This window comes from Mirounga leonina, unplaced genomic scaffold (assembly GCF_011800145.1).
Source record: "Mirounga leonina isolate KUSES-001 unplaced genomic scaffold, KU_Mleo_1.0 Mir_104, whole genome shotgun sequence".
Classification (NCBI taxonomy): domain Eukaryota; kingdom Metazoa; phylum Chordata; class Mammalia; order Carnivora; family Phocidae; genus Mirounga; species Mirounga leonina.
The window spans coordinates 17761184-17788123 of NW_023270231.1; the positions used below are offsets into that span (position 1 = coordinate 17761184).

Consider the following 26940-nt stretch of genomic DNA (forward strand, 5'->3'; position numbering starts at 1 on the left):
AACTTCCTTTTTCTTTGCCACCCGAAGAATTCAAATCTAACAAAGACCAAACACTACATTCTAAAATTGGAAGAGATACAAATGGGGACGCTGATTTGGTCCCCTAAGGTGTCCTACTTAAGTCAGAATCAGCAGCCCTCCCTGAGGGATGTCCCTGGGTCGGGGGAACGAGGGAGGGTGAGGGTGGACAGTAGGGGGAATGGGATGGACAGGAGGAGAAGGGGAGTGGAACTCAGTTAATCAAATGCAGCTTGCTGTCAGAAGTCAGTAGCACCTCCCTCCACACACAGAGCCAGCAGCTGGGGCCACAGCCTTCCACACCATCTCTCTCTTCCAGAATGAGGACATTTTTGCAATGACGGCAGTAGTCGCCCATGATGGCAGAAAATCGGAATCTTCCTTGGCTTTCATTATACTTCTTTTATAGTACTTTCCCCTTTGAGTTAATATGGAGAGCACAGCTCCATGACCTTCCAAAGTGGGGTCTGTGCATGTCTTAATCTGTTTCTGACAGCAGTTAGTGCCCTGGGTGTATGTTAACTATTACTATTAGCATCCTAATGATTCTTGTTGCTGTTATTATATGTACAAAGTGCCGGTGCGGTCCCTGGGCTGGCTTGGAGGCAGGAGGGGGTGGCAGGGTGACTGTGTGTGTGGCAGGCAGGAGCCCTCTGCCGCCGCCATCCTCCATCATTTCCCTTCCGCGTCTTCTCTGGGTTCTGCCCCATCCAGCCTGCCAGAGTTGCCATGGTGATGGAGAAAGTGTGGAGGCTCCAGGCCAAGTGCCTGCCCTGGCTGCGCCCTGTTCTTGCTGTCTCCTTCGCACGTTGGGAAGGGGATTCCTCCCACGGGGGGAAACCATACACTGCAGCGGAGGGCCCGGAGTCCGGGCTGCCAATGTGAACACAAACTCCCAGGGACTGTGCCCTGGTGACTTTCAGCTCTGGAGAGCTGCCCATGAGCCGAGATTCTTTCTCTTTAGGGAAAGAAGCAGGAAGAGAAAGGTAGGAGCTAGAGATTCGGCCTGGAGTCTGTCAGCTGACAATTCAGTTATACTGCCTTCGAGGAAATCCAATTTTTAGTTTCTCGGTTATTTCCCTTCTGCCTTTATAAATGGCAAAACGTAGGCAAAGGTGGACCCAGGCATGGCGTGAGGTAGTAGAGGTGACTTGGATTTTGAAGTCAGGGGTCCCTGGGGTTAGGGACATAGTTCTGGGGTGAGACCCCAGGATTTCTGTCCCATTGCCACCTCTGGGCGAGTGAATTTGGCCACGTTAGGTAACCTCTGAATATTGGTTGTCTCACCAGTGAGAAGGGGCGGAAAATAATATCTCCATCATCGGGTTGAGGTAAGGCTTCAATGAGACAATCGGACAAAAAAGGACTTACCCTGGGGCACCTGGGCGGCTCAGCCGTTGGGCGTCTGCCTTCGGCTCGGGTCATGGTCCCAGGGTCCTGGGATCGAGCCCCGCAGCATCGGGCTCCCTGCTCGGCGGGAAGTCTGCCTCTCCCTCTCCCACTCCCCTGCTTATGTTCCTGATCTCGCTGTGTCTCTCTCTGTCAATTAAATAAATCTTTAAAAAAAAAAAAAAAAAAAACTTACCCAATACACATTCAAGACTGTCATCATCACCTTTGTTGTCCCAGATCTGGCCATTGCGGGCCACAACTACCTTGGGGACGTCCCCTCCTCTGTCTCCCTGAGATAGTATACTCACTGTCTCTGTACAGAGGGGACAGTGATACCCACCTCCCAGGACTGGGGTGAGAACCAAGTCAGGGGAATGCCCTGTTGCCACTCCTCCATCCCCCCCACCCCCCACAGTGCCGTGCCTTCTCCTCCTGCCACTCCTTAGCTGGAGTGGAACACAAATCTGGCTTTGCCAAACCCTCCAATGGCATCCCACAGCCCTGGAGATAAATCTGCATCTGTTTTCTCAAGTCCGTAGGCCCTGTGGCCTCTGGCCCCGGCCTCCATCCCCAGCTCCTCTCCACTGGGCACTCTAGCCACACTGTGGTCCTCAATCCATTCCTCTGATGCAAGGCCCCTCCCCTGGGGCAGGGTCTTCTCCCCACCCCCACCTCCACCCTGGTTGTTTCCTCAGGGGGAAATTCTCTCCCACCCCGCTGCCCTGTCTCCCTGACTTTCAGACTTCAGCTCAACTCCCCTTTGGCCCTGCAGGACTTAGCTCAGACATCACCTCTGAGAATAACTTCCTGGGTCATTCTTTCTAAAGCACCCCGCCATCCCCCCAACACACTGTGTCATCAGAAGCACTCCTCTGACTAGTACTTCTTACAATGTGTAATTAGCATTATATATAATTTGTTTACCTGGTTTTTCTGGGCGGGTGAGATAAATATTGTCTTAGGCATATTTGTGTCCTCAGGACCAGTCATGTGCCTTGCACATAATAAGTGCTTAATAAATGTTTACTGGACGAGTGACTCACAGGATCCGGACATTAGTTCTCTTTCCTAGACCTGCTCTCAAAACAGCCACTAAAGGATCTGTGCCTCAGAAGGGGGGGCCTGACAGCTAACGGGGCCCCAAGGCTCAGGTATTTCACAAGTAAAATAGAGATCGGAATGCCAGATAAAGGTAGCTCAGAGCCCCGCAGTGCTCATGGGCACCAAGTTCACCTGGGGATATTGTTCCAATGCAGGTTCTGATTCAGCACTGCTGGGGGCCTGAGACTCTGCCTTTCTAACAAGTTCTCAGGTGAACCCACCGCTGCTGCTTCTCAGACCACACGGAGAAGCAAGAACTCAGTCCCCGAGGAAGCCTTGGATTTTTAAACCTTGGAATACCAAGGACAGGGTGAACGTAGTGACTGGGAGAGCTGGGTTGTGGGTGCACCTCCTGAGCTGGAAGCTGCTGGAACCCAGGACCCAGGGGCCGGGAGGGGAGGAACATCCTCCTGATGCCAGAGCAGACCAGCCAGATAGGATGAGAGGCTGGAATCTTGTTATTTAGAATGTGCCTTAGTTCCAGAGCGAGATTTCTATCCAGGAGTTTGCTCATTCATTTATCCACTCATTTCTCCAGCAAATATCTGCACATTATTTATCCTGAGGATACTGTGGGGACAGGACAGGTAAAGTTTCTGTCCTCCTGGCATTAACATCCTGGAAACAATGACCTGGATTTGAGACCTCAAGTAAGTGTGTGTGTGTGTGTGTGTGTGTGTGTGTGTGTGTGTTTGTGATTTGGGTGAGTCATTTCAGCTTTTGAGCCCTGGTGAAATGTGATGCCCATTCTCAACATAGGGAGTTGCCGGGAGATTCTCAGGAGATAGCCCCTGACAAAGATAACACATTCTTGTGATGCACAGAACCACTCATCTGAATTGTGAACTTGCTCTCTGTTAGCCAAAGGTGGAAATCTGCAAAGGAGAATTACATCGAGGGGTTTCCTTGTTCATTCAATCATTCATCCAAGTGTTTGTACTGTTCTAGGCTCTGGGGATATTGTGTGGGCAAAGTCATCGAAGTCTCTGTCCTGTTGGCATTTACATTCGGAAGGGGATATCAGATAATCAACAAGAAAACACATACATAAGAAAATGTTCTGAGTGTTATGAGGAAAATAAAACTGGATAATTTGGCGAGACTAGAAGTGGGGCTACTTTAATTGGAGGTTTAGGCATTTCTGACAGGTGAGATTTAAGCCAAGACCTGAGTAATGAGAAAAACAAGCCATGGTGAAATCTGAGGGAAAAGTACGTTGGGCAGAGGGAACAGCCCATGCAGGAGTCCCGAGGCAGGACCAAGCTTGGCATATTTGGGAAAGGACGAGCAGTGCAGCTGGACACAGCGACAAGAGGAAGAGGTCATGACATGAGCTCGGAGAGGTCAAAGGGCCAGAGAAGGCAGAGGACTATTAGCCACGGTAGAGGTTTTGGGTTTTATTTTAAATTAGATGGAGAGCCGCTGGAGAGTAGCTGCAGGGGAAGGACGGGAACTGATTTAGGATCACTCTGGTGATGGCATGGAGAAGAGGCTGTAGCGGAGCAAGAGTGGGAGCAGAAGAACAATTTAGGAGGGATCGCAGAGTGTTTGGGGGTGAGGACAGTGGATTTTGGTAGCGTGGGCCAGCGTGATAGCAGAACAGGGAGAGGTGGGCATGTTAGGGCTACAGGTTGGAGGGACAGATACAGGAGAATGACTTGGGTTTTGGTAAATGCCACCTGCTGTGCTATTTTTGGAGGAAACACAATTTACCCTGTAGTACTACAGGGTACTCCCTTGGAACACTTCGGCAAAAGTAAAACCGTCGTGGAACCAGGAGGAAACAAGGCAGTGCTAATTCTATCTAGACACACGGAAGCTTCGAAAGGAGGATATCGTTTGCAAAGGGAAATTTTTACCCCATTCCCCTCCCTATCCTCAGAGGTCTCATTGAAATTCTTTGCTTGTTTGAAAGGGCATGAGACATCCCGCTTTAACAAGTAATGAGTGGCACTGAGACACCCTGAGCAGGATCTAATTCTGATTAAGCATTTATTTTAATTCGGAGGGGTTGTATGGAAGGAAGATGAGATAGATGGGTGACACAGACAATTTAATTAATCTTAGAGATGGGCTTAATAACCAGGGGCCGAGGCGTGTGTGCACACATGTGTATGTGTGAGAGAGTGTGTTGAGTTGGTGGAGGGGAGGCAGCAGGGGAGGGAAGGAATGCTCAGTTTCCCTGGGACCACGTCTAGAGAAGTTTCTCTGCATTCCCCACAGGGCAGGGTCCTCCCATCCATTCAATCATAACAAACTCAGGTGTTGAGCTAGGTCCCCTGGGGCCCAAGGTTCTCTCATTCACAAAGGGCCAAAAAATGGAGTCAGTCGACATTATCTTGAGGTTAAACAATGGCCATAGAGATCCGCTGACAGGTGTGAGAATAGAACCATCATACACATTTATGCTTGGGTACCGTTACCACATCCTCTGCCTGTAACACATAAAGAATCCAGTCTTAAAAAGGAATACCTATAGTTTCTGAGAAACACATAATTCTGTTACATTGTATTTCGGGAGTTAAAACTTTGTTTAAATAAGCATTTTTAAATGTATCAGAATTTCTTCATGTTAAAAAATGTGCTTTCCCTCATGCTTCCTTCCCCCTGAAATGGAATTGGCCTGGGCCCCTTTCTTTCTCAAGAAGCCCTGGGCTTAGCATTTTGAAAGTTGGGGCTGGCTTAGCAGCAGGGACCATTCCAGGTCCCCCACCCTTTATACTCCCAGGAACATGGTGGAAGCTGCAGGAAGGACTTGTCAGAACCAGGGGAGAGCGAAGGAAGAGCATTTCAGACACAGATGAGGTGGGAAGGCCCTTTTCCGACAGTCATCTGTGGCTGTCTCCTTGGGGAACCATATGTCCCAATGCCTACAGCTGGCCAAATGAAATTCATGACTAGGAATATGCATCCGTTGGTTTTTCTCTCAGCTCCTGCAGCTGTTTGATGAGGGGTGAGGGAGGGAGCAGCAAATCATCTCTTTTGTGGGCTGAGATGACATCTTATACAATTGTTCCTGGTCTTTCTATGCAGTGCGCTACCTGAGCACGCCCCCCCCCCCCCAACACACCAGCAGCCAGGGCCACTCACCCCACAGGGCATAGGGATTGGAAATGCATTTTCCCCAAGTGTTATTTTCAAAAAGCTCAAATGAAAGAGTCGTGGTTTGAATTCAGGCTACTAACTCTTGGTAAAAATAAAAATTGAGTTGTCTCTTTTTTAAAGGGTGGGGAAAAAAAAGGGAGACTCTTTTTTATATGGGAGCCGTGACTGCCACCTGGTGGATGATGTTAGCTGAGCAACTTCCTTCTGTTCTTGGCTTTTTTCTAATGTGTCTAGTCATTTACTTCTTTCTTCATAGGTACAGCACATGAGTCTGGAATGCTTGTGTGTGTCAGGCACTGTGTTAAGTGCCTGGGGACATGTTGTGGGAACAAAAGGGTCAAAGCCCTTGCTTTCATGTAGCAATTATAGGGGTTGTGGTGTGATAATCAAGGAGTAAGCCACTAAATTAGATACTTCCAGACTTCCATGCAGAAAGAGACTGGGGGCAGGGAGAGAGAGACCCAGGGTGGCTGCTCTCAGGAGGGTCCTTTGGGCTGAGATCTGAACCCTGAGAAGGTGCTGGCTTTGTGAACTCCTTTTATCTGCCAGGCTCTCCTGACATCCACTGGTTGTCCCGTCAGGGGCCATCCCCCCCTGACTACTCGTAGAGCACTGGGTGGGCCCCAGGGGACAGGGGCAGTGAGAGTGAAATCTGTGTTTGTTCCATGTGGGTAGGCCAAAAAACGCTCATGAGGTACAGTAGCCTTGGTCTTCTCCGTTCCCGGCATCTGCCCCAGAGGGCACTAGTTTGTGTCAGATCTATTGTCTCTCCTGCCAAGAAAATCATCAAACACTGGATTAAAGAGGAAAAATAAATCTGTCCAAAAGGATTGGAGAGCTTGGGCTGAGGTGAGAGGACCTCGAGGGGTCAAGATTCCAAGGACAAGAAAAGCACCAAAGTGACTCTACACCATAGCTTTCCCCCACCAGAGGTTGCCCAGTTTATGAGTGGCAGCCTAGTGTTCAGGGACACCCAAGGAGGCCCTAGTAAATGCTCTAGACTTTAAGGTGGGACACCTGAGGACAGCAGATTAGATAGTACTGAAAGGAGGGTTAGTGGACTGGTCTACAGATGAGTAGAAAATAACCAGACAGAAGCATCGAGAGAAACAAGGACAGAAACCACAGAAAAGAGCAAAACGGATATACGGAGCAGGGTAAAAGATTTAACATGTGTAGTGGGGTCTCAGGAAAAAAGGGAAAGAATTTAGCAGAAGCAATCGTGGAAAAACAATAACCTAGAATTAAATAAAACTCATAAATGAGATCAAAGTACACATTCAAGAAACACTATGCAGCCCAAACAGGATAGATGCAAAGACCATTATACTGAGTCATTTCACGATAAAACTGCTGAAAAGTGAAGACAAAAATAAAATCTGAAGAACAGAGGGAGAAGATGCATTACTTTTAGAGGGGCAGTAATATGACTGACAGTTGACTTCTCAAAAGAAATAGAAATTGTAAAACAATAGAATTTCTTCAAAGTGCTAAAAGAAAATAGCTGGCAGCCTTGAATTTGATTCCCACCAAAAACGTTCTTTAAAAATCGTTACAAAAAGACATATCAGATAAACAAATACTAAGTGAATTCATCACCAGTACAACCACACTAATGTAAAATGTAAAGGTTGTCCTATAGGTAGAGGGAAGATAATCCCATTTGGAAAAATGGATATGTATGAATGGATAAAAACACAATGGAGAGGGTAAATATATCAAAAATCAGTAAATCAAAATGAATATTGACTGTTTAAAACAGTAATAATATTAATGTCTCATGATGTTTAAAATACACTGTAGAATTACCAAAATAATCTATATGCTGCTTACAACAGACATTATAAACTCAAGAATGAAGAAAGGTTGAAAGTAAAATAATGAAAAAGACCATGAAACACTAACCACTAGAATATATGATAAGAAGCATCATTAGAGATAAAGAGAATAAAGAGAAACTCTTCATAAAAATAAAATAGGGTCAAATTACCAGAAGATATAACAATTCTAAATGTGTAGGCATCTAATAACAGTTAAAGCAAATATTGATAGAACAAAAAGAATAAACAAAAAATCCAGAGCTATAGAGGATGATTTTCAGCATACCTCTGCCAGTAACTGATAGAACAGTCTGACCTAATTTAGCTGATAGTACAAAATAGATAAAAAGAAATCAACAGGATACGTTGATTAAGAAACCTATTAGATAAGGCACTTCACAAATTTGACCAAATTGGCATATATAGAACACTAGACCCAACAACTACAGAATACACATACTTTTCAATTGCACACAGTTAGTTCCCAAAAGTAGACCACATGCTGCATTCTAATGCAAGTCTCAGAAAATTTCAAAGGACTGAAATCATTCAGAGTATCGTCACTGACCACTATGGAATTAAGCTAAAAATAAATAACAAAAAAAATTGAAAAGCTCCCAAATGTTTGGAAATGAAACAATATACTTACCCACATCCCTACCTCAAATATTACAATTAAGATATCTTGAATAATGAAAATATGACATACAAAACTTGTGGCATACAACTAAAGCTATGCTCAGAGGAAAATGTATAGCTTTACGTGCCTGCATTAGAAAAAAAAGTCTCAACATCAATGATTTAAATATCCATCTCAGGGTGTTATAAAAAGAATTAGGGAACAATAGAGGGAATTGACAAAGTCAAAAGTTGATTCTTTGAACAGATTAATAAAATTGATAACGTACTGTTGATAAATCAGATAAAAAGAGTACATAAGTTATCAATATCAGGAATGAAAAGGGGATATCCCAGTGCTCCTAGAGACATTAAGAAGATAGTGTAGGAATATTTGAACAATTTTTGCTACTGAGTTTTAAATGACAGGAAGAATGGACAAATCCTAGAAAAACACAGTTTACTAAACTGACCCAAAAAGAAATAGAAAATCTGAATAATCCTATAATTATTAAAGACCTTCTCATGAAGAAAACTCCATGCCCAGATGTCTTCATCAATAAATTCTACCAAATACATAAGAAGTTGTAAGCCATTCTCTCTCATGAACATAGAAGTGAAAAGTCTAAAGAAAACATTGTAAAAAATCAAATTTAAAGGTATAGCAATCATATAGTATGATAATATGTTACAAGAAAGTAGGATTTATCCCAGACAGAGGGTTGGTTTAACATTAGAATTCGATCAATTCATCACATTTACAGAATAAGGGAGTAAAATTACATAATAATCTCAATAGATTATAGCCAAAGTATTGGATAAAATTTAACACCAAACTAAACTCAAAATAGAAGGGAATTTCCTTAATCTGATAAATTTCATGATAAAAAAACAAATTTACAGCAAATACTATACTTAATAATAAAACACCGAAACTATGATTTGAGATCGGAAATAAGACAAGGATATTCACTATCATCATTTGTATTCACCTTATATTGGAGGTTTTAGCCAAAGTGGACTGGAAATCCATATAAACAAATAATTAATCTTGACTCTCTACATCATACTATTCATAAAATCAATTCCAGGTGGATTGAATATTTAAATGTGAAGATAAAACAATAACGCTTCTAGAAGATAACAGAGGAGAATATCCTGGAATATGTAAAGATTTATTAAACCAAGTGCATTAAGTATAATTCTAAAAAAAAATATTGATATATTGGACTACTTTAACATTAAAAAACTTTTAAGAGTTCATAGAATAAAAGGTGAGTCAGATGAGGAAAGAATTTGTAATACATACAGCTAACAAATAGCTAATATACAGAATATATAAAAACTCCTCATAATGATTGAGAACACAATGAAAACCCCATATAGAAATAGACAAGAGATTTATTTTTAAAAATTTTTAAAAATATTTTATTTTGTTACTTGAGAGAGAGCAAGCGAGCGAGCGAGAGAGCAGAGTGGGGGAGAGGAGTGGAGGGAGAGGGAAAAGCAAACTCCCCACTGAGCAGGGAGCCCAAGGTGGGGATAGATCCCAGGACCCCAGGACCATGACCTGAGCCAAAGGCAGACGTTTAACTGACTGAGCCACCCAAGCGCCCCTAGACCAGAGATTTAAACACAAAAGATGATATCCAAATAGCCAATGAGCCCAACTTCCTAAGTCATCAGGGAAATGCAAATTACAAGAAAGCAATACCACACTGTGTCGGTTAATTTTATGTGTCAAGTTGCCTTGGCCACAGTACCCAGATGTTTGGTTAAACATTACTGTAGATGCTTCTGTGAAGGTATTTTTTGATGATCTTAACATTTAGATGGGTAGACTTTGAATACAGCAGATTTCCCTCCATAGTATGGTTGGACCTCCATCCAATCAATCACTTGAAGGACTTAATAGAAAAAGAATGACCTCTCTTGAAGAAGGGGAAGTTCTGCCAGCAGATGGTCTTCAGACTTGAACTGCAGCACCATCTCTTCCCTGGGTCTCCAGCCTGCTGGCCTATCCTGAAGATTTTGGACTTGGCAGCCTCCATATTTATGTAAGCCAATTCCTTAAAACCTCTCTCTCTCTTTACACCCCCCCCCACACACACACATCCACATCTTTATTGGCTCTGATTCTCTGGAAAGCCCTAATACACATATCCATCACAATGGCTAAAATGAAAAACACTGACAATGCCAAGTGATGTTGAACATTTGGAGCAACTGGAATTCTCATGCTTTGCTGGCGGAAGTGAAAATTTGTACGAGCACTCCGGGTACCTGTTTGTCAGTAGCTACTAAAGTTGAACCTATGAATGCCCTCAGTAATTCCACACTAAAATATATACTTTTTAATATATGTTCAACAAAAGATATATCTTAATGTTCCTAGCAGCACTATTCACAATGACCCCAAACTGGAGACAACCACATGTCCATCAACAGTGGAATAGAGGAATAAATGGAGTTATAGTCAAATGATGTACAAACTCATATAATAACTTGTATCTCACAAACATAGCTTGAGTGAAGGAAGTCAAACAGAAAGGGCAAACCTCACTGATGCTGTTTGAATCTGTTTGAATCTGAAAGAAAGCAAAGGCATTGGGCCTGGGCGAGGACATGAGGTGCTTCTGCAGTGCACCATTTCTTAACCTGGGTGGATATTACATGGATATGTTTAGTGTGTTAAAATTCATCCATCTGTACACTGATGATCGGTGTACTTTTCTGCACATATTTATAATTCAATTAAAAAGATTCATTTTAAGAAAATATGTCTCTATCAAAACTGCCTGTTACTTTGGGGAAGTCACTCGTTCTGGAGCCTCAGTTCCTCTGCTGTAAATTGCTGCATGGATTTAAAAGGATGGTCTATGGGAAAACCATCTGTAAAGTATAAATGTAAAGATATTGCCACGTGCACTTCATAGGGTATGTACAATAAACGTGACATGAAGGTTAAGTCTAAGGGAACTCTATGTGCCAGATGCCTAATATGCTTTATTTTGATTTACCAACCCAGTCATCCCGAATATACTTCTGAGGAAACTGGAAGCCTAGAGAAGAAAAGTAGCTTGCCCAAATAATCCAGCTGGGCAGCAGCGGAACCACGATGGGCCTCAAGTCGGTGTGAGTAAGACGCTGGCCTTAGGCCCATGGCCCAGCGCAACATATACCAGGCCAAGGTCCCGCTGGAACGCTCCGGCAGCAAAGGGTGCTGTCTCCTCTCCCCTCCCCCAGGCCCCCAACTTCACTGACCTACGCCCCAGAGTGGTCAAGTCCAGGGTCAGCTCCTCACTCGGAAACCTTCCCCACACCCAGCCGCGGGGAGGGTGCCCCAGTGGCCCACTCCCTTTCCCCCTACCCTCATTTGAGTTCAGCTCATTTCTTCAGAGGGCTGTGCCCCCATAGTCTGCTCCCTACCCACAATGATCCGGTCCCCAAACTTTAGCACCACTTTCCAGCTGAGCGGTCCACCATCGCCCCAACCAAGCCCTTCCCGCTCCCCGCCTCACTCCAGGGCGGTCCGCCCCAGGCGCGGTCTCCCCGCTGCCCACCCGGCGTCTCGCCGGCCTCGCGCACCCAACCTGCGCAGGCCCGCCCCGCGGTCCCGCTGCAGCGCGCGCCCCCTCCCCCGCACGTGCACAGTGGCCCCGCCCCCGCCGCCCGGTCCTCGCAGGCCGCCCGCGTCCCCGGTCGCCGGCCGTGCGCTCCGCGGGTCGCTGAGGAAACTTGGCGGCGGTTCCGCGACCAGGGCGGCGATGGCGGCGGCCGGCCGGGAGCAGGAGCGGGACCTGGCGCGCTTCGTCTACGTGACACGCTTCGGCTCGCACCGGTGCGGCGGCATCTTGGAGCTCGGCGGCCGCCGGGCTCAGGGCCTCGGGAGCACGGGGCGCGGGGCCGACTGCAGCCCCGAGGAGCCGCGGGCGGCGGCCCCGGCCCGCGTGGAGCTGGCCCCCGGCCCTCCGTCCCGGGCCTCCGCGGCCTCCCCACCGGCGCGGGCGTCGAGCGCGCGGAGCGGTCCCCGGCCTGCGGCGCGAGCAGGTGCTGCCTAGGGGGCGGTGGGCGGGCGGGAGCCTCGGTCTCGGGGCGGTGGGCGCCTCAGCCCTCGGCCTCCAGTCAGCGTCCTGTCAGCCTTTCCGCCCGGCTGCGGTAACCCCGCGCGGCCCGCGGCCTGGGGGCCCCTCGGGCCGTGGGCGGCCAGGCTCGGCCTCCTGTCAGTCCAGCCGCCTGCGCGGGGCCGAGTCATGAGCCCCGCGGGTCCCTGGCTTCGCGCGAGTCCCGGATAGGGGGCCGAAGGGCACGTGCCGGTCATGTAGTCAGACTGACAGGAGTGGTCACTGGATGGAGCCACTTGCGTCCCCCACAATGAGGGGGGCCAAGGCGTGCTTGTTGGTATCCCTAGGAGTGACTGAATTTTTATATTAGCTTAAGGAGAACTGACGTCTTTACCAGGTTGAGGCACTGCCTCTCTAAAAATAGGATGTCTTTCCATTTGTTCAGTCTGCTTTTGTGTCTCTTGGGAATGTTCTAGATTTGAAAATTTCCTATAGGTCTTGCGTGTATCTTTGCTAAATTGATTCCTAGGTGTTTGATTTTCTGTTGTAAATGGGGTTTCCTCCTCCATAATCCCCTCTATTTATTGTTAATATATAGGAAGTTTCTTGATCTTTATTTGAGAGAGAGAGAGAGAGAGAACAAACGGGGAGAAGTTGAAGGAGAGGGAGAAGCAGACTCTGTGCTCAGCGTGGAGCCTGAGGTGGGGCTTGATCTCAGGACCCAGAGATCATGACCTGAGCTGAAATGAAGACTGAGAAGCTCAACCAACTGAGCCACCCAGGAGCCCCACTTCTTGATCTCTTAAAAAAAAAAAAAAAAGAAAGAAAAAGAAAGGAAAAAAAATCAACTGTATTTAGGATTGATTTTATATACATTTTGAGGAGGTTTGATAAAGTTATATCTCTGGTAACACCCACCACAATTAAGATATAGAGCATTTCTATCTTCTGGAGAAGTCTTTCTTCTTTTTTGAAGGCTTATCCCTCCACCTGTGCTTTTTAAAGAGTTTATGGAGAAACTCTTTAAATTCTACCAGGTAGTCACAGTTCATTCAACTCACCTATTAAACGTGTACAACTCAATGCTTTTCACAGAGTTGTTCAACCATCATCGCATTCAATTTTGGAACATTTCTAATGCCCCAAAGAAAACCTGTACCTATTAGTACTGTACACTATACCCATTAACACTCACTATTCCCTCTCACTGCCCTCCCCTACCCCTAACCCCAGCTCTAAGCAAATGCTAAACTTTCCATCTTCATAGATTTGCTTATTCTGGATATCTCATATAAATTGTCTCATACAGTATGTGAGATTTCTTGATTATCTTCTTTCACTTAGCCTGTTGGTTTTTGTATGTTAACTTTCAATCCTAGCACTTCACCGCATTCTTTTATTATTAGAATAAGTTTTATTATTGATACTAATGATTGTCCAGGTATACTGTGATGTTATTTGTAAATAGAGATGATTTCATTTCTTTTTTTTTTTTTTTTTACCCATTCCTATGCCTGCAGTAGATTTGTTTTGTCTTACTACATGCATTACTAATACCTCGAGTACAATGTTCAATAGTAGTGGAGATTGTGGGCATCCTTGCCTTATTCCTGACCTTAAGGGAAATGCCTCTAGTGTTCCTCATTAAATAAGGTGCTGGCTTTAGGACAAAGGCATATATATTAAAAATATTAAAATGTATTCCTCAATTTTTATTTTCTTCATTTTTTTTAATAGTAAATGAGTCTTGAATTTTGTCAAAGGCTTTCTCAGACCTATGGAGATAAACACATTTTTCTGTTAGATTTATTAGTATGGTATATAATATAAACGGATTTTCTAATATTGAACCAACCTTGCATTCCTGCAATAAATCCTACTTGGTTATGATGTGTTATTTTCTTAAAGTAGCTCGGACTCTGCTAGTAATTTCTTTAGAATTTTACATTGGTATTCATGAGAGATAGTGATCTGTAGTTTTTCTTTCTTTGTACTTCTTCATTTGGTTTAGGTATTAGAGTTATACTTACTTCAAACAAGGAATTACAAACATTTCCTTCTTTTTCAGTGCTCTGGAAAAATTTATAGAACAGTGGGACTACCTGGTAGAATTTTTCTGTGAAATCATCTGGGTTTAGTGCTTTTTGTGGAATAATTTCTTAACAACTTTTTCTATATCTTCTATGAAATTGCTCTTTTTAAGCTTTCTAATTCTGATGGGTCAATTTTGGTAATCTATATTTCCCTAGGGAATTCTCTATTTCATCTGCGTTTCTAAATCTATTTGCATAGAATTCTGCAAAGTAGTATCTTATAATTAAAAAAAAAAAGTCTTGTGTTTCAGTGGTTATTTCCCAGTTGTCATTTTTTTCTGTATGTATGTGTAGTCCCCCTTCTTCTTGAACTTCTTGATCAAGTTAGCCAGTGTTTTGTTTGTTTTAATTTAAAAAAAAAAAACAAGATTTCAATTTATTAATGAGATATCTTGTTTTTCTAGTCTCTTCCACATTAAAAAATAAAGATAAATAATAAAGATGAAACTTTGTTATCTCCTTATATGTGCTTTCTTTTGACTTACTTTGTTCTTTTTATACTTTTTTTCAGTGGGACATTTCATTCATTTATTTTTATTCTTCCTTTTTATTGATAACTGTTTAGTGCAATGCATTTTCTTCTAACCACTACTTTAAATCCCATAGATTCTAATATGTAGTGTTTCCATTGTCACTATATTTTTAAATTCTGTAATTTCACTTTGTATTACCCTTCTCACTCTAGAGTTGCTTAATAGATTCAAGTTTTGTTTTGTTTTTTTAATTTCCAGGAATTTTCTGTTTTGTTTTTGTTAGTAAACTGTTTTATTGCATTATTTTTTTTAAGATTTTATTTACTTATTTGTCAGAGAGAGAGCAAGCAGGGGGAGCAGCAGATGGAGAAGCAGGCTCCCGCTGAGCAAGGAGCCCAATGTGGGACTTGATCCCAGGACCCTGAGATCATGACCTGAGCCAAAGGCATCCCTATTTTATTGCATTATAATCTGAATGTTTGTAAGGTCTGCACTTTTATGGATGCTACTGATGTTTTCTTTGTGACCTAATTTGTGATCCTTCAATTTTGTTCTTTTTCTCCCCTGGAAGTCATGCAATTGGAAAACTGTCCCTTTAAATCATGCTTGCCCCTTAGTAAACTGAGTCAGTTCCATTAAATGACATATTTGGTACTTTATGTGGTGTCTGGCCCTTTAAATTGCCCATTGAAATCCCTTTTCTGTAGTTTTTGCTCTAATCTGTAGGGTTTTGTTTTACTATTTTCAGATTTAGGGTGGATTTAATCTTTCTGTTGGTTGCTCCAGCTCTCCTGCAGGCACTTTTTTTAGTGTCCATCTTCTCTTCCCTGCTGGCCACAAAGCCCTGCTTGGGGTGGGGCTGGAGCATATGGGATCAGAGCCCCGATATTTCTGTGACTGAATGATTTTTCTTATTTTACTTAAACAGTTATTTTGCAGTTTCAGTGTTCTCTGTCTTCAAGTAATGCGGAAGGTGTGGTTTTATGTAGAATTTTCAAAATGTGAAAGTGTTTGGCATGAAATTTTGGGAAGTCAACTACTCTACATTCCCCATTGTCTTCAGTGACTCAGAAAGTCCAAAACTGAAGGTTTTTGAACAAGAGAAGTGAGGGGCACCTGGGTGGCTCAGTTGGTTAATCAACCGACTCTTGGTTTCAGCTCAGGCCATGATCTCAGGGTTGTGGGATCGAGCCCCACATCGGGCTCCATGTTCCGCACAGAGTCTGCATGTCCCTCTCCCTCTGCTTCTCCTCCTCTCTCTCTCTTTCAAATAAATAAATTTAAAAAAGATAGAGAAGTGATAGGGTTAGATTTACTTTGGCCATGCTATATAAGGGAGATTGAATTGGAGGCAGGCAAGACTGAAGCCCAAGTTGAGGAATATATAAATATTTTGTTTGGTATCCTTCCAATCTAAATTTACTTTGATAATTTAGATGTATGAAACTGTACTCTGTGTGACTTGATTGACTGCTGAGAATGAGCTGTGGCGGGAAGCCTTCAGAGGTACCTAAGCAGGGTCATGGTTTTGGACTCCAAGCCCCTCTAATGGCCTCATTGTTAAAAGGCGCTCACGTTTTTGTTTTGTTTTGTTTTTTTCTGGCTCCTCTGCCAGGGATCAAAAAATCCAGGGGTAGTAGAAGACACTTTAGCCCTGGGTTTCCAGCTTCTTTGAATAGTTGAAACAGGATAAAAGGTTTATTCTAGGAAGAGAAGAGAGTATGGTGATGGTGGTAGTGGTTGTGGTGGTGAGGAGCTCTACAACTTAGGTGAGATGCCAGGAAAAAAGATAGTGGATTCGAACGAGAGCCTGTATTGCTTTAGTGCCACAAATCAAAGGACAAGTAATAGTCCATCAGCAAGATAGTGGATTAAAAGTGAAGAACACTGAAAGTGGATGAAGAAGCTCCCAGAGGGGAGGGGGACAGAATGGAAGGGATGCATGAATTTGTGCTAGAGATCCCCACCTATGTGGGTTAGGAGTAACTGGGTAGCCGAGATTATGAAACCAGTGTTATGCTGTTGTAACTTAGCGCCGTGCAGACCTAGGTTGGCTTTCCTCTGGTTGACTTCTCTGCTGGGGTGGGAAAAGACAATAATGCAATTTGCCCTGAAGTTTGGTTTTGAAATTTTGGGATTTTTGCTGCTCCTTTGTGGTAGGGATGACATGGTCACATCTGGAGAAAGGAGAACTAGGGCGGAGCTGGGCTGGGAGACACTGGAGGCCAGAGTCCTGTTAGAGGGCAGTCATAGTAGTCCAGTGCAAAGATAAAAGGTCTGACCTAACATAGCAGCAGTACAGAAAGCAGAGGATCAATGACTGAATAAAAGATGGAGAAGGAAGGGTTGATGCCAAATCTGAAGTTTCTGTGCTAGGCAGCTGGGCAGATGATGGAGCCATTAACTTCAGAGCCCCCTTGCTGTGCTTGTGAGACCAGGAATAGAGTTACATATTTATATTTAAACCAAGCCAGAAAGTGCTTAAGTTTTACTCAGCTTGGGGTGTATTTAATATTAATATTATGGGGAAGTTTATTAAATACTTATGCTTGCCACTCTATGGGGAAGTAGGTAAATTATTTATCCATTCAACAACATTGAACGTCTTCCACACTGTGGGCACTAGATTAGGTGCTACTGACATAGAAGAATCAGAATATTCTGCTGTCAAGGAACTTCTAAATGAATAATATGAATACAAGCTAGTCGACTTGAATGCTCTAAGAAAGACACCTGAGAAAGGCTTTGATAGTTTAGAGAAAGGAGAGGCATAAAGGTAGGAAATCAAGGGACATGAATGGAGAAATTGCTAGTGGAAGGTAGAGATTATCAAGAGCATTGGCTTTGAAGTCAGAAAGACATAATCTTGGCTCTGTCATTTATTAGTAGTGTAATATCGGCCAAGTTAACTACTCTGATTCTCCGTTTCCTTATATGTAAAGTGGGGATAATAGCTCTTTCCACAACAAGTTACTACAAAGACTAAGAGAAGTATGGAATGTATGCAGAGTGTCCAGCACAGAGTTTGATATAGAATAAATGAACAGAGATGGCTTGGAGGAAAGGGGGGATTATCCCAATGAGTAGTATATAGTGGGCCTGACTAAATATTTGTTGAATGAATGAAAAGTAAGTTTTGGACAATATTGCAGAATGCCTTGGAGACAGTCATTTCATAGTCACTGAAGGTTTTTGAATGGTGGAGTGAAACAATCAGAGACAGGTACACTTCTGGAAGATACACTTTGTAAGCTGTTTCTGTAAAATGTAGTGGAGTTTAGAAATCCAGGGGCAGGCAAATCAGGAAACTCTTCTAACATTTCAAGCAAGACTAATAAATCAATTCTCACAGAACTTGGGAGATATATTCATAATTTATATACAACAGAGGATGACAAGTGCTTTTGTGGAAGTACAAATAAATGCTTTGGAAGTGGTGAATAATTTGGGAATAAGGGAATCAGGGAAGGCTTCATGGTGGTGGAACTCCATGAGAATTGCTGAGCTAGGAGGGAATTACAGGTGGGAAAAATTGTGTGAGCATAGCCTTGGGTATGGATCTGTGATGGAGAGTGATTAGGGAAGAACTAGGAGTATATTTTGAGTGTGTAGAAACAGTGTGTAGAAAGAAGGCTAGAGAAAGATTGAAAACATTAAGTTGGGACAAAGTCTCTGGTATACACTGGAGCTACCCTTAGTGAAGTACACAAAACAAATAGAAGAAATGATTTTGTCTTTTTCTTTCTCACATCCTCTATACTCCTTGACATATTTTAGATCCCCAATAATTATAGGTAGGCATGATAGCTCCTATCCTGACCTCAAGGAGTAATGTCTAGGTTAGGTAAGACTTACAAATGGAAAACATTTGAGAATGATGCAAGTATAGTATTCCAAAGGCATAGGCATTTAGAGGAAAAGGTATATATGGGTATGTGAAGAACAGAGATTCTTAGACTTGAGTTATTTTCCTACGCTGTATCTGCATATCATCTGTACTATCATTTACTTAATATATTTATTTACATATGTGCATTTTTTTCCTCTCAACTAAATTTCTTTTTAGAACACTTTACATCATTATCTCAGTGGCAAACCTGTACCATTTGCCACGAATAGAAATTAATTTAAAATGATGTAATAAAGGCAAAGCAGTATTATTAAATTCTAGCCAAATAGCTTGTCTAACGAAGGTTGTCTGTAGTCATAAAGAGAGAGAAGCAAATCTCAGAGAAGTCTTAATAACATACTAGTTTCAAACTTATACTTTCTCCCTGATGTCATCAGATTGAAAAATAATGGGAAAGAGAATGAGTTTCTCACTGTGTGATTTAAGGTTCTTTAGTGCTAGGTCTGTGCGCCACCCAGAATCAGTGGTATGCTTCTCACAAATTGGGAAATGCCATTTTAGAACATACTCTAATTCACTAGCAAATGGAATACTTACTGCATATCTAGTGTGTATGGTATTAGATACTGGATCTCTATTAAAGAATAAAACACACTCCCCAAGTAAACAACATGATAAATCTCATGATAACTGAGCATAGGGTGCTTTGTGAAATCAGAGAAGGTTCCTGGAAAGCTAAATATTGAATGGGGGGAAGAAAGCCAGGTATAGAGTGGTAGTGGTAGGGCAGGGATAAGGTGGGTAAGTGTTCGGGTGGGCGGATTACAGACGAATATAAAGGCTTTTAGGGAACATGTGCTCAGTGTTTTCTGATTTTGCCCTTGGACACACAAGCCCTTGGATTTTCTTCTAACAGTTAATATTTGGGAAGGCAGCATGGTTTGGTGAGTAGAGGGAGGAGGCTTACTCACTCTGACAAAGCTTTATTAGTACCTACTATGTGTCTCATAGTGTGGGTAGAAAGATAACTAAGACACACATAGCTATTGCCCTCAGGGAGGTCACAGCCTAGTGGAGGAAACACGTTATAAATATGTGTTATAGAAGTGTGCTAAGTGATGTGACTTCAGTGTTCCTGGAGCTAGTGCTGTGCAGGGGACTGTAGAGGGGAGGTGATGGGGTGAGCTGAGTCTTGAAGAGCAAGTAAAAATTTGCCTAACACAGAGTGTTTTAGCCATATAGAACAGCATGTGCAACGGCTGGGAAGGATAAGAACAAGGCATTTGAGGAACCACAGGTATTTGGGGGAGTTGAAATCATAATGTGTGTCTGGAGTTGAATGGAGAAGAAAGGAAACTATAGAGATGCATTGGGTCAAGATGTGGCTTCTGGTATTTGTTTGGTGTTGCTGACTTTGGGGACTCACCTTTCAAATCAGTAGAGAAAGGAGATTTCCTAGGCATTTCCAAGGTAGTTTCTTGGTTTTCTCCCCCAGCATAGTATTAGCTAATTGGTAAACTGGTATTATCTAGTGAACAGAAATATACCAACAAGTGTAAAAATCCCCAAAGACAACTCAAGAGACATTTATTATTGTGTCTATTATCAGGATAGTGAATCATTTAAAATATGTGCTGGCCTTGATCTTTTACCTTTTCACTCTCTCTTTTTTTAAAATTAGGCTTACCCCAGAAGAATTTAGCTAAAAAGTTTGATTTCCCCATCCCTTTGAATGAAGCTTCCAAAATAATGAAGAAAAAGAAAAAGGTATATTAAAAAGGAGAATGAGCAATATTTGAATTTTAGATTAACCTCTCTAAATACAAATGTGTGAAGATACGCAACAGTAAAAGTAGTTCCATCTTTTGAAAGTTTAATTTACTGAAATGAGAAAATAGAATTAATTTAGCAGAAATGGAACTGGGTTTGGAAATATTTATTAACTGTAGAGAACAGTCCTTCCAGTGTTTGAAGATATAAACATATTTTAATCCAAATGTAATGGGAGATTTTTCAAAGCATGAAAATATATGTTTCATAGAATATAGCAAACTTTGATAGATAGTGTAATATAAAGAGAAAATTATGGACTTAACAGAAAAGAATAACGTATCTATACTGGTGTCATATTGCTCTTTTAAAGAGAAGGGATATACATTTAGTTGGTAGAAGGAAAGCTAACAAGGATGAACCTTTACTGCTGAACCATTTTCACCTCTAGTTGTCCAAATGTCACGGTAACTTGAGTGTTTTAAACATATTCAAGATCACTAGCTCTACAAATCTTTGTTTTCCACCATATATTTTACACTTTGGTTTAAAGAAGCTGTTAGTTGATAATGACACATAAAATTGTATTGTTTCTAAGCTTTGAGTTTGTATGAGTTACAACCCATGCATAGTATAAAATAACATTCAAGGTGATTCATCCTAAATGTATTTTGAGTGTGCATCTAATCTTCCCACTATACTAAGAACTGTTTCTTCCAAGAACCAATTCCCCTTGGGTGAGGAGAAGAGAGCAATAGCCAATGTTTACTTATAACTACTATATGTCACTTACTGGGGTATGTGCTTTACATATATTTCATATATTTACATATGTTTTTCATTAATTGTAATAATCCAATATATGAAGTTATTACTAGCTGAGATGTAAAACACTTGCCCAACGTCAAGCAACTGTTAAGTGGCAAAGCCAGAATCCGAGCCTAGATCTCTTTGCTTCCATAGTTCTCATTCTTTCTATTCTAGTATATTCATGCTGTCTGGTAATTTTTGCTTTGGTATGTCCTAGGAGAAATGTTTAATTCTTAACTAGAATAAAATACATTAAAAAATCTCTAGAAATTCACTATTTTTATAACTGTTGAAAACAAAATTGAATGTATTGGAACAACTTGGGTAGGACTTTATAGACATTGCCTTCATCCATGAGAGTTAACATAAATACTACAGAGAGGAAATGTTAGGAAGTTAGCAGAAGAGATCACTGATTATGGGGAAACAAATTTCAGGTCTCTAAGTGCTATTATTGTTTTATAGTGATATCAGTTGACATGCAGCATGGTTGAGTCACTGCCAGTTGCCTCTGTCAAAATGTATTCCTGCTTCTCTGCTCAGTGTTCCTTAACTGTGCTTATATTTTTAAGGTTTCGGTTTGGAATAGAGTGTACAAAGTCATTTCTAGAATGCTTGAAGAAAATGAAAAATATAGATTCAGGCTAAAATACCAACAACTATCTTGTGAAAGTAAGTTAACACAATTTTTGCTTGTATTAAAGAAGACTGGCTTCCCTAACCGTTTAGTCACCCTTGGGTCACACTAGTCTAGTACTTTTCCTAATTGTCACATTCAATGTACAGAACTATAGAAATGCAGCTACCATTTTATCACTGTTCATCATAATTAAAAGTACAAAACATTTTAAAGCACTGAGTCATAGACTAGACCGCAGGTGTAAGTGTGAGTGGAGGAGCATAGAAGGTAAATGTTGACTAAATTTACTGAGCAAAAGGAACACACTTGTCTGTTAAATCTGAATTTTAATGCCAGCTTTGTAATACAGATTACAAAACTCATCCATATTGATGAAGAAAAACATTTTAACTGCAATATAAAATAATACATTCTGTGTCACTTCATATAGTCACTTCCTTCCATGGATGCTGCAGTCTAATTTAATGTATTTAACAAAACTGCCCTTGAATTATGGCCTTGATGTCATTAATTCATTCCTGTAAAACAACTCATAAATTAAACCATGTTGTAAAGCTGCATCAATATTGAATTGATATTGTGGGAGAGCAAAATTAGATGTAATCTAGTATACTTATTAAAGTAATAGGAAGTTCTGGATTCTCAAACAATTAAGTTGGATAAAATTTATGTAACTAATAATGCCACATGAATTGGTAGATCATAATAGTTATTCCCTTTCCTTCACATACTTGTCCTAATACTCATGGTACCATGCTGAACACTTCTGTAGGTCTTAGTACAGTCACTTGATGACAGCTTCTATTTTGACAGTCAGTAAATCTGCAGAATTGAGTTTTGTGAAGAATATTTTTTCTTTTTTTAAAAAAAAAATTATTTATTTATTAATTTGACAGAGAGAGACACAGCGAGAGAGGGAACACAAGTAGGGGGAGCGGGAGAGGGAGAAGCAGGCTTCCCGCTGAGCAGGGAGCCCAATGCGGGCTCGATCCCAGGACCCTGGGACCATGACCTGAGCCGAAGGCAGACGCTTAATGACTGAGCCACCCAGGTGCCCCAGAATATTTTCATAAGATGATAATTAGGATAGAATGCCATTTTGTAAGCAGTGTTACACTGGAAGCCCATTACTGTTTGTGTAATATTGCATTAATAATAGCATAAATTGTTTGCAATAATGACAGATAAACCAGTGTTCAGAATAGCGATACTCTTTATTCAATTAAGAAAGAGAATAAGGCAGAAGTGGGGATTAGGAGAAAAAAAGAAGTCCGTGGTTTTTTAGGTGAAAAGGATGTTTGAATAGGCAGAGCAATGCACACAAACCCTGGACATTGTTCTAGGTGTTAATCCAGATCCAGTTACTTTAATAAACAGATTACATCTAATTTTGCTCTGACCATAACCTTGAACTTGTCAATTCTCTTGTGACGTTTATTACTCACGTCAAGTAATCTTGTAAGGCTTATTTGGCAACTTAAAATAATATTCTGTGTTTTCCAGAAATAGCCTGTTATAAACAAGTACTTTGTAATTTATTATTTTGCATTACAATTTTAAACCAGGTTACAAAACTAATAATAATGTTTTAGAAATGTATTATAATTCTTATTTCTTACTATGTATTTATTAATGGGAAAACCAGTGCTAGAGGCCAACTTGAATCTTCTGTATATTTTATGTTGTTCCTAGACTCAAATTACACAAGGTGAATCTTCTTATCATCTTCTGGTAAGAATCCATTTATATAACAATTGTAAAATATAGACTTTATTTCCTTCCCTTTTACATCTTACCTTCTCCAACCTTTAGTGTATGCCTATTGCTAATTTCAGCCTGTTTCCTTCCTGAAACCCAGTGCTTGGCACATAGTAAGCCCTCATTAAATATTTGTTGAAATTTAATAAACGTCATTTGGGCCCCATATTCACAGTGCTATTGAAATTACTCTTTTCATGGTCCATGGTTTCTGTGGGTTTGTTTGTTTCTTTGTTTGTATCTTCTAGGTCCCTTTTCTCTTTGAACTTGTCACATTTAATATTATCTTACTACTGCTTTCAATTTTTCTTCTTTCTTAGTGTCCTGGAGGTTATGACATGGTTCTCTTTCTGCCTTCCTGACCATATTTTCTGGATATTTTTTATTTGTCCCTTTTGCTACCACTTAATAACAAATGCTGCCCTGGGAATAATTGTTGGTTCTGCTCTCTCTTTACATATTTATTCTGAGATAACATACCCATTTAAAAAATTTATTTATTTATTTATTTATTTGACAGAAAGAAAGAGAGAGAGAGAGAGCACAGGCAGGGGGAGCGACAGGCAGAGGGAGAGGGAGTGGGGCTTGATCCCAGGACCCCGGGTCATGACCTGAGCTGAAGGCTGATGCTTAACCGACTGAGCCACCCAGGCGCCCCAACATACCCATTTTTATAGCTTCAATTACTGTGTGTATGACCCTTAAATGACCCTTAAATCTTCCTTCTATCTTTGACCGCTGAATTTCTTTAGGCGATTCTACAGTTATTTTGAAATATTACATGTTTTCAATCAAGTGAATCATCTTTTCTCCTTTCATTTCAGTTGTGCCTTGGTTTGCTAATGATCTGGGTTCATTGAATTTCTAGCGAGAGATTACATCCAGTTTGGTGGGGTTTGGAAAGTACTAGAAAAGTAAGCTGGGTGTTGGGAAAGAGAAATCAGACTTTTGTACATGGGGATGTGGGGGGAGGGGAGTATATTTTAGACATGGACATGAGCAAGTTCTGTGGAGTCCAAGAAAATGTTCAGGAATGAACAGTTTGATCAAAACTTGTTTACGGTAGTCATTGTGAAGAAAGGTATAAAAATATACTGAGACTGTATTTCAAAGGGTCTCATGTGAGTAATATTTGTATTCCATTAAGTAGGCAATAAACATCTTCTTAACCCTTTATTCTAAATGATTTCAAATGTACAGAAAAGTTGCAAGAATAATACAAAGAACTCCGGCACACCCTTTACCTAGTTCCACTGATTTTTAACATCTTGTCACATTTGCTTTCTCATTCTTAGACACTTTCTTTCTCTGTGTGTGTATGTGTGTGTATAAAATATTACGCCTTAAGGGGTGCCTGGGTAGCTTAGTCAGTTAAGCATCTGACTCTTAATTTTGGCTCAGGTCATGGTCTCAGGGTGGCGAGATCAAGCCCTGTGTCGGGCTGCATGCTGAGTGTGGAGTCTGCTTGAGATTCTCTCTCTCCCTCTCCCTCTGCCCCTCTCCCTAAGCTCTCTCTTTCTCTAAAAATATATATATTATATATTTATATATAATATATAAATATTATCCCTTAATACTTTAGTGTATATATCCTAAGGACAAAGATATCTTTTTTTTCTTTAAAGATTTTATTTATTTGACAGAGAAAGACACAGTAAGAGAGGGAACACAAGCAGGGGGAGTGGGAGAGGAAGAAGCAGGCTTCCCGCGGAGCAGGGAGCCCAATGTGGGGCTCGATTCCAGGACCCTGGGATCATGACCTGAGCCAAAGGCAGACACTTAACAACTGAACCACCCAGGCACCCCAAAGATATCTTTTATATAACCACACAACAATGATCAAATTTAGGGAATTAATTTTTCCTTTTGTAATTAATAAGTATTTTATGGAAACATAATAAAAGACTATGCAAATACCTTGTACATCATCAGTATAGAACATTTTAAAGCAGTGGATTGATCAGATCTGCATTTTAGAAAGAATCTGATGTTATTTTGTGGAAAGGTTTGGAATGGAGGCAAGACAGGAAGTGAAAAAACTGGGGATTCTGACAGGGTCCAAGTGAAAGTGAAATGCACTTAAATGGGAGTAGCAGAGTGGTGGAGAGGAGACAAAGGACTTGCTGTAGGGGATAAGAGAGATGATCCTAAGTTCTGCAAATGAGTAGTTAAGAAAGAAGGAAGTCAAAAGAAGAACTGGTTTTGTGAAGCTACTGAATTTTATTTTGGTGTGTTGAATTTTAGCTGTAATGACGTATTCAGGTGAAAATTCCAAGGGCGCAGCTGGAAGTGTCCTATTGGAGCTAGCGTACAATCTATGCTGCAAGAAGGTCATAAATAGTTGTGGCAGTAGATGTGCATGAAAACCTCAATGTGAGGATGGAGGGGGAGGAGAGGACTGAGAACACAATGTTGGTGATGTCTAGGATGAAGAGGAATCTTAGTTTCAAAGAGTGATTCTAGGAGCTTAATCAGAAGTCATGAGAGGGGTGGAGTGGGGTACAAATGAAGCTTACAGGAGATTAGGGGCTTGGCAGTTCAAAGGGTTGCAATGGTCTTGTTCAGTGACAGTGTAGGGGTACAAAACTTAGGAGTATAGAAATACATCAGCTAGGAACAATTTGAGAGTTTCCGCACCTAGAAGTAAAGCAGAAGTGCCAAGTGATGACATTGTTGAAAGTGATACTGCTGCTTGTGAGTGGCTTGAAGCGGCCTGGAGATAAAAGACTATGATATAGTGTTTTTGTGTCACAGTTTCTGTAACTGGAGCAGTTGAAGTCGTCAAGATTATTGGCAGGAGCTGGAGTGGAGAAGAAAAATGAATTACATGTTGAGTGCGTTAGAAGCTTTTTATGGTCAACTAGAGAAAGTAAAAGTTATCAAAACAGTAAATACAGGGAGTGGCTAACTGTTGCTTAGCAGTCTTAGAAATGTTAAAATATTTCAGTGACTATTGACCATGACATTTTATCTTAACAAGATTCAATTTTGTCATCTTTTATTTAGGATTAACCTATCTTTGGATCTGTTTACCAAAGAAGACTCTGAAGAGTTTAAAGATGGAACTTTAAATTGAATCATAATTATATGTTAATTTTGGTGTGTTTTGTTGGAAGTGGGACTTTCATAGTTGAATAGAAAAACTACCTTCATTATAAATTCATAATTGAATAGAAAACTACCTTCATAATAAATAAATTATGCATTTCCTTGCAAGTTAATACAGATTTTTGTTAAATATTATCATATGCACACAAGTGTTATGTAAGTCTTATTCAAATGTGAATTAATACTTATTCCATATCTTTTTAAATTAATCTTATACATAAAATTTAAAGTTTATGGTAAAATTTAAATTTAAATAGTAATATAATTGCAGGCATTTACAATTGCCAACTTTTCCCTTTTATTAATGAGTCTGCAACCAC

At 41.2% G+C, this 26940-nt stretch overlaps 1 protein-coding gene across 1 annotated transcript; it reads left to right on the forward strand.

Moving 5' to 3' along the window:
* The first annotated feature begins 11821 nt into the window (after nucleotides 1-11821).
* CUNH5orf47 (chromosome unknown C5orf47 homolog) lies at nucleotides 11822-26546 on the forward strand. The gene is made up of 5 exons (XM_035012515.1): nucleotides 11822-12104; nucleotides 20216-20301; nucleotides 21687-21786; nucleotides 23447-23485; nucleotides 26519-26546. Exons 1-4 carry the CDS (start codon nucleotides 11822-11824, stop codon nucleotides 23464-23466), a joined length of 489 nt encoding a protein of 162 aa, XP_034868406.1. The 3' UTR covers nucleotides 23467-23485; nucleotides 26519-26546.
* The last annotated feature ends 394 nt before the right edge of the window (nucleotides 26547-26940 follow it).

Coding starts and splice junctions, on each gene's coding strand:
- CUNH5orf47 (XM_035012515.1), top strand. CDS start 11,822: ATGGCGGCGGCCGGCCGGGAGCAGGAGCGGGACCTGGCGCGCTTCGTC. Junction 12,105..20,215: donor CCGGCCTGCGGCGCGAGCAG/GTGCTGCCTAGG, acceptor TTTTAAAATTAG/GCTTACCCCAGAAGAATTTA. Junction 20,302..21,686: donor TAATGAAGAAAAAGAAAAAG/GTATATTAAAAA, acceptor TATATTTTTAAG/GTTTCGGTTTGGAATAGAGT.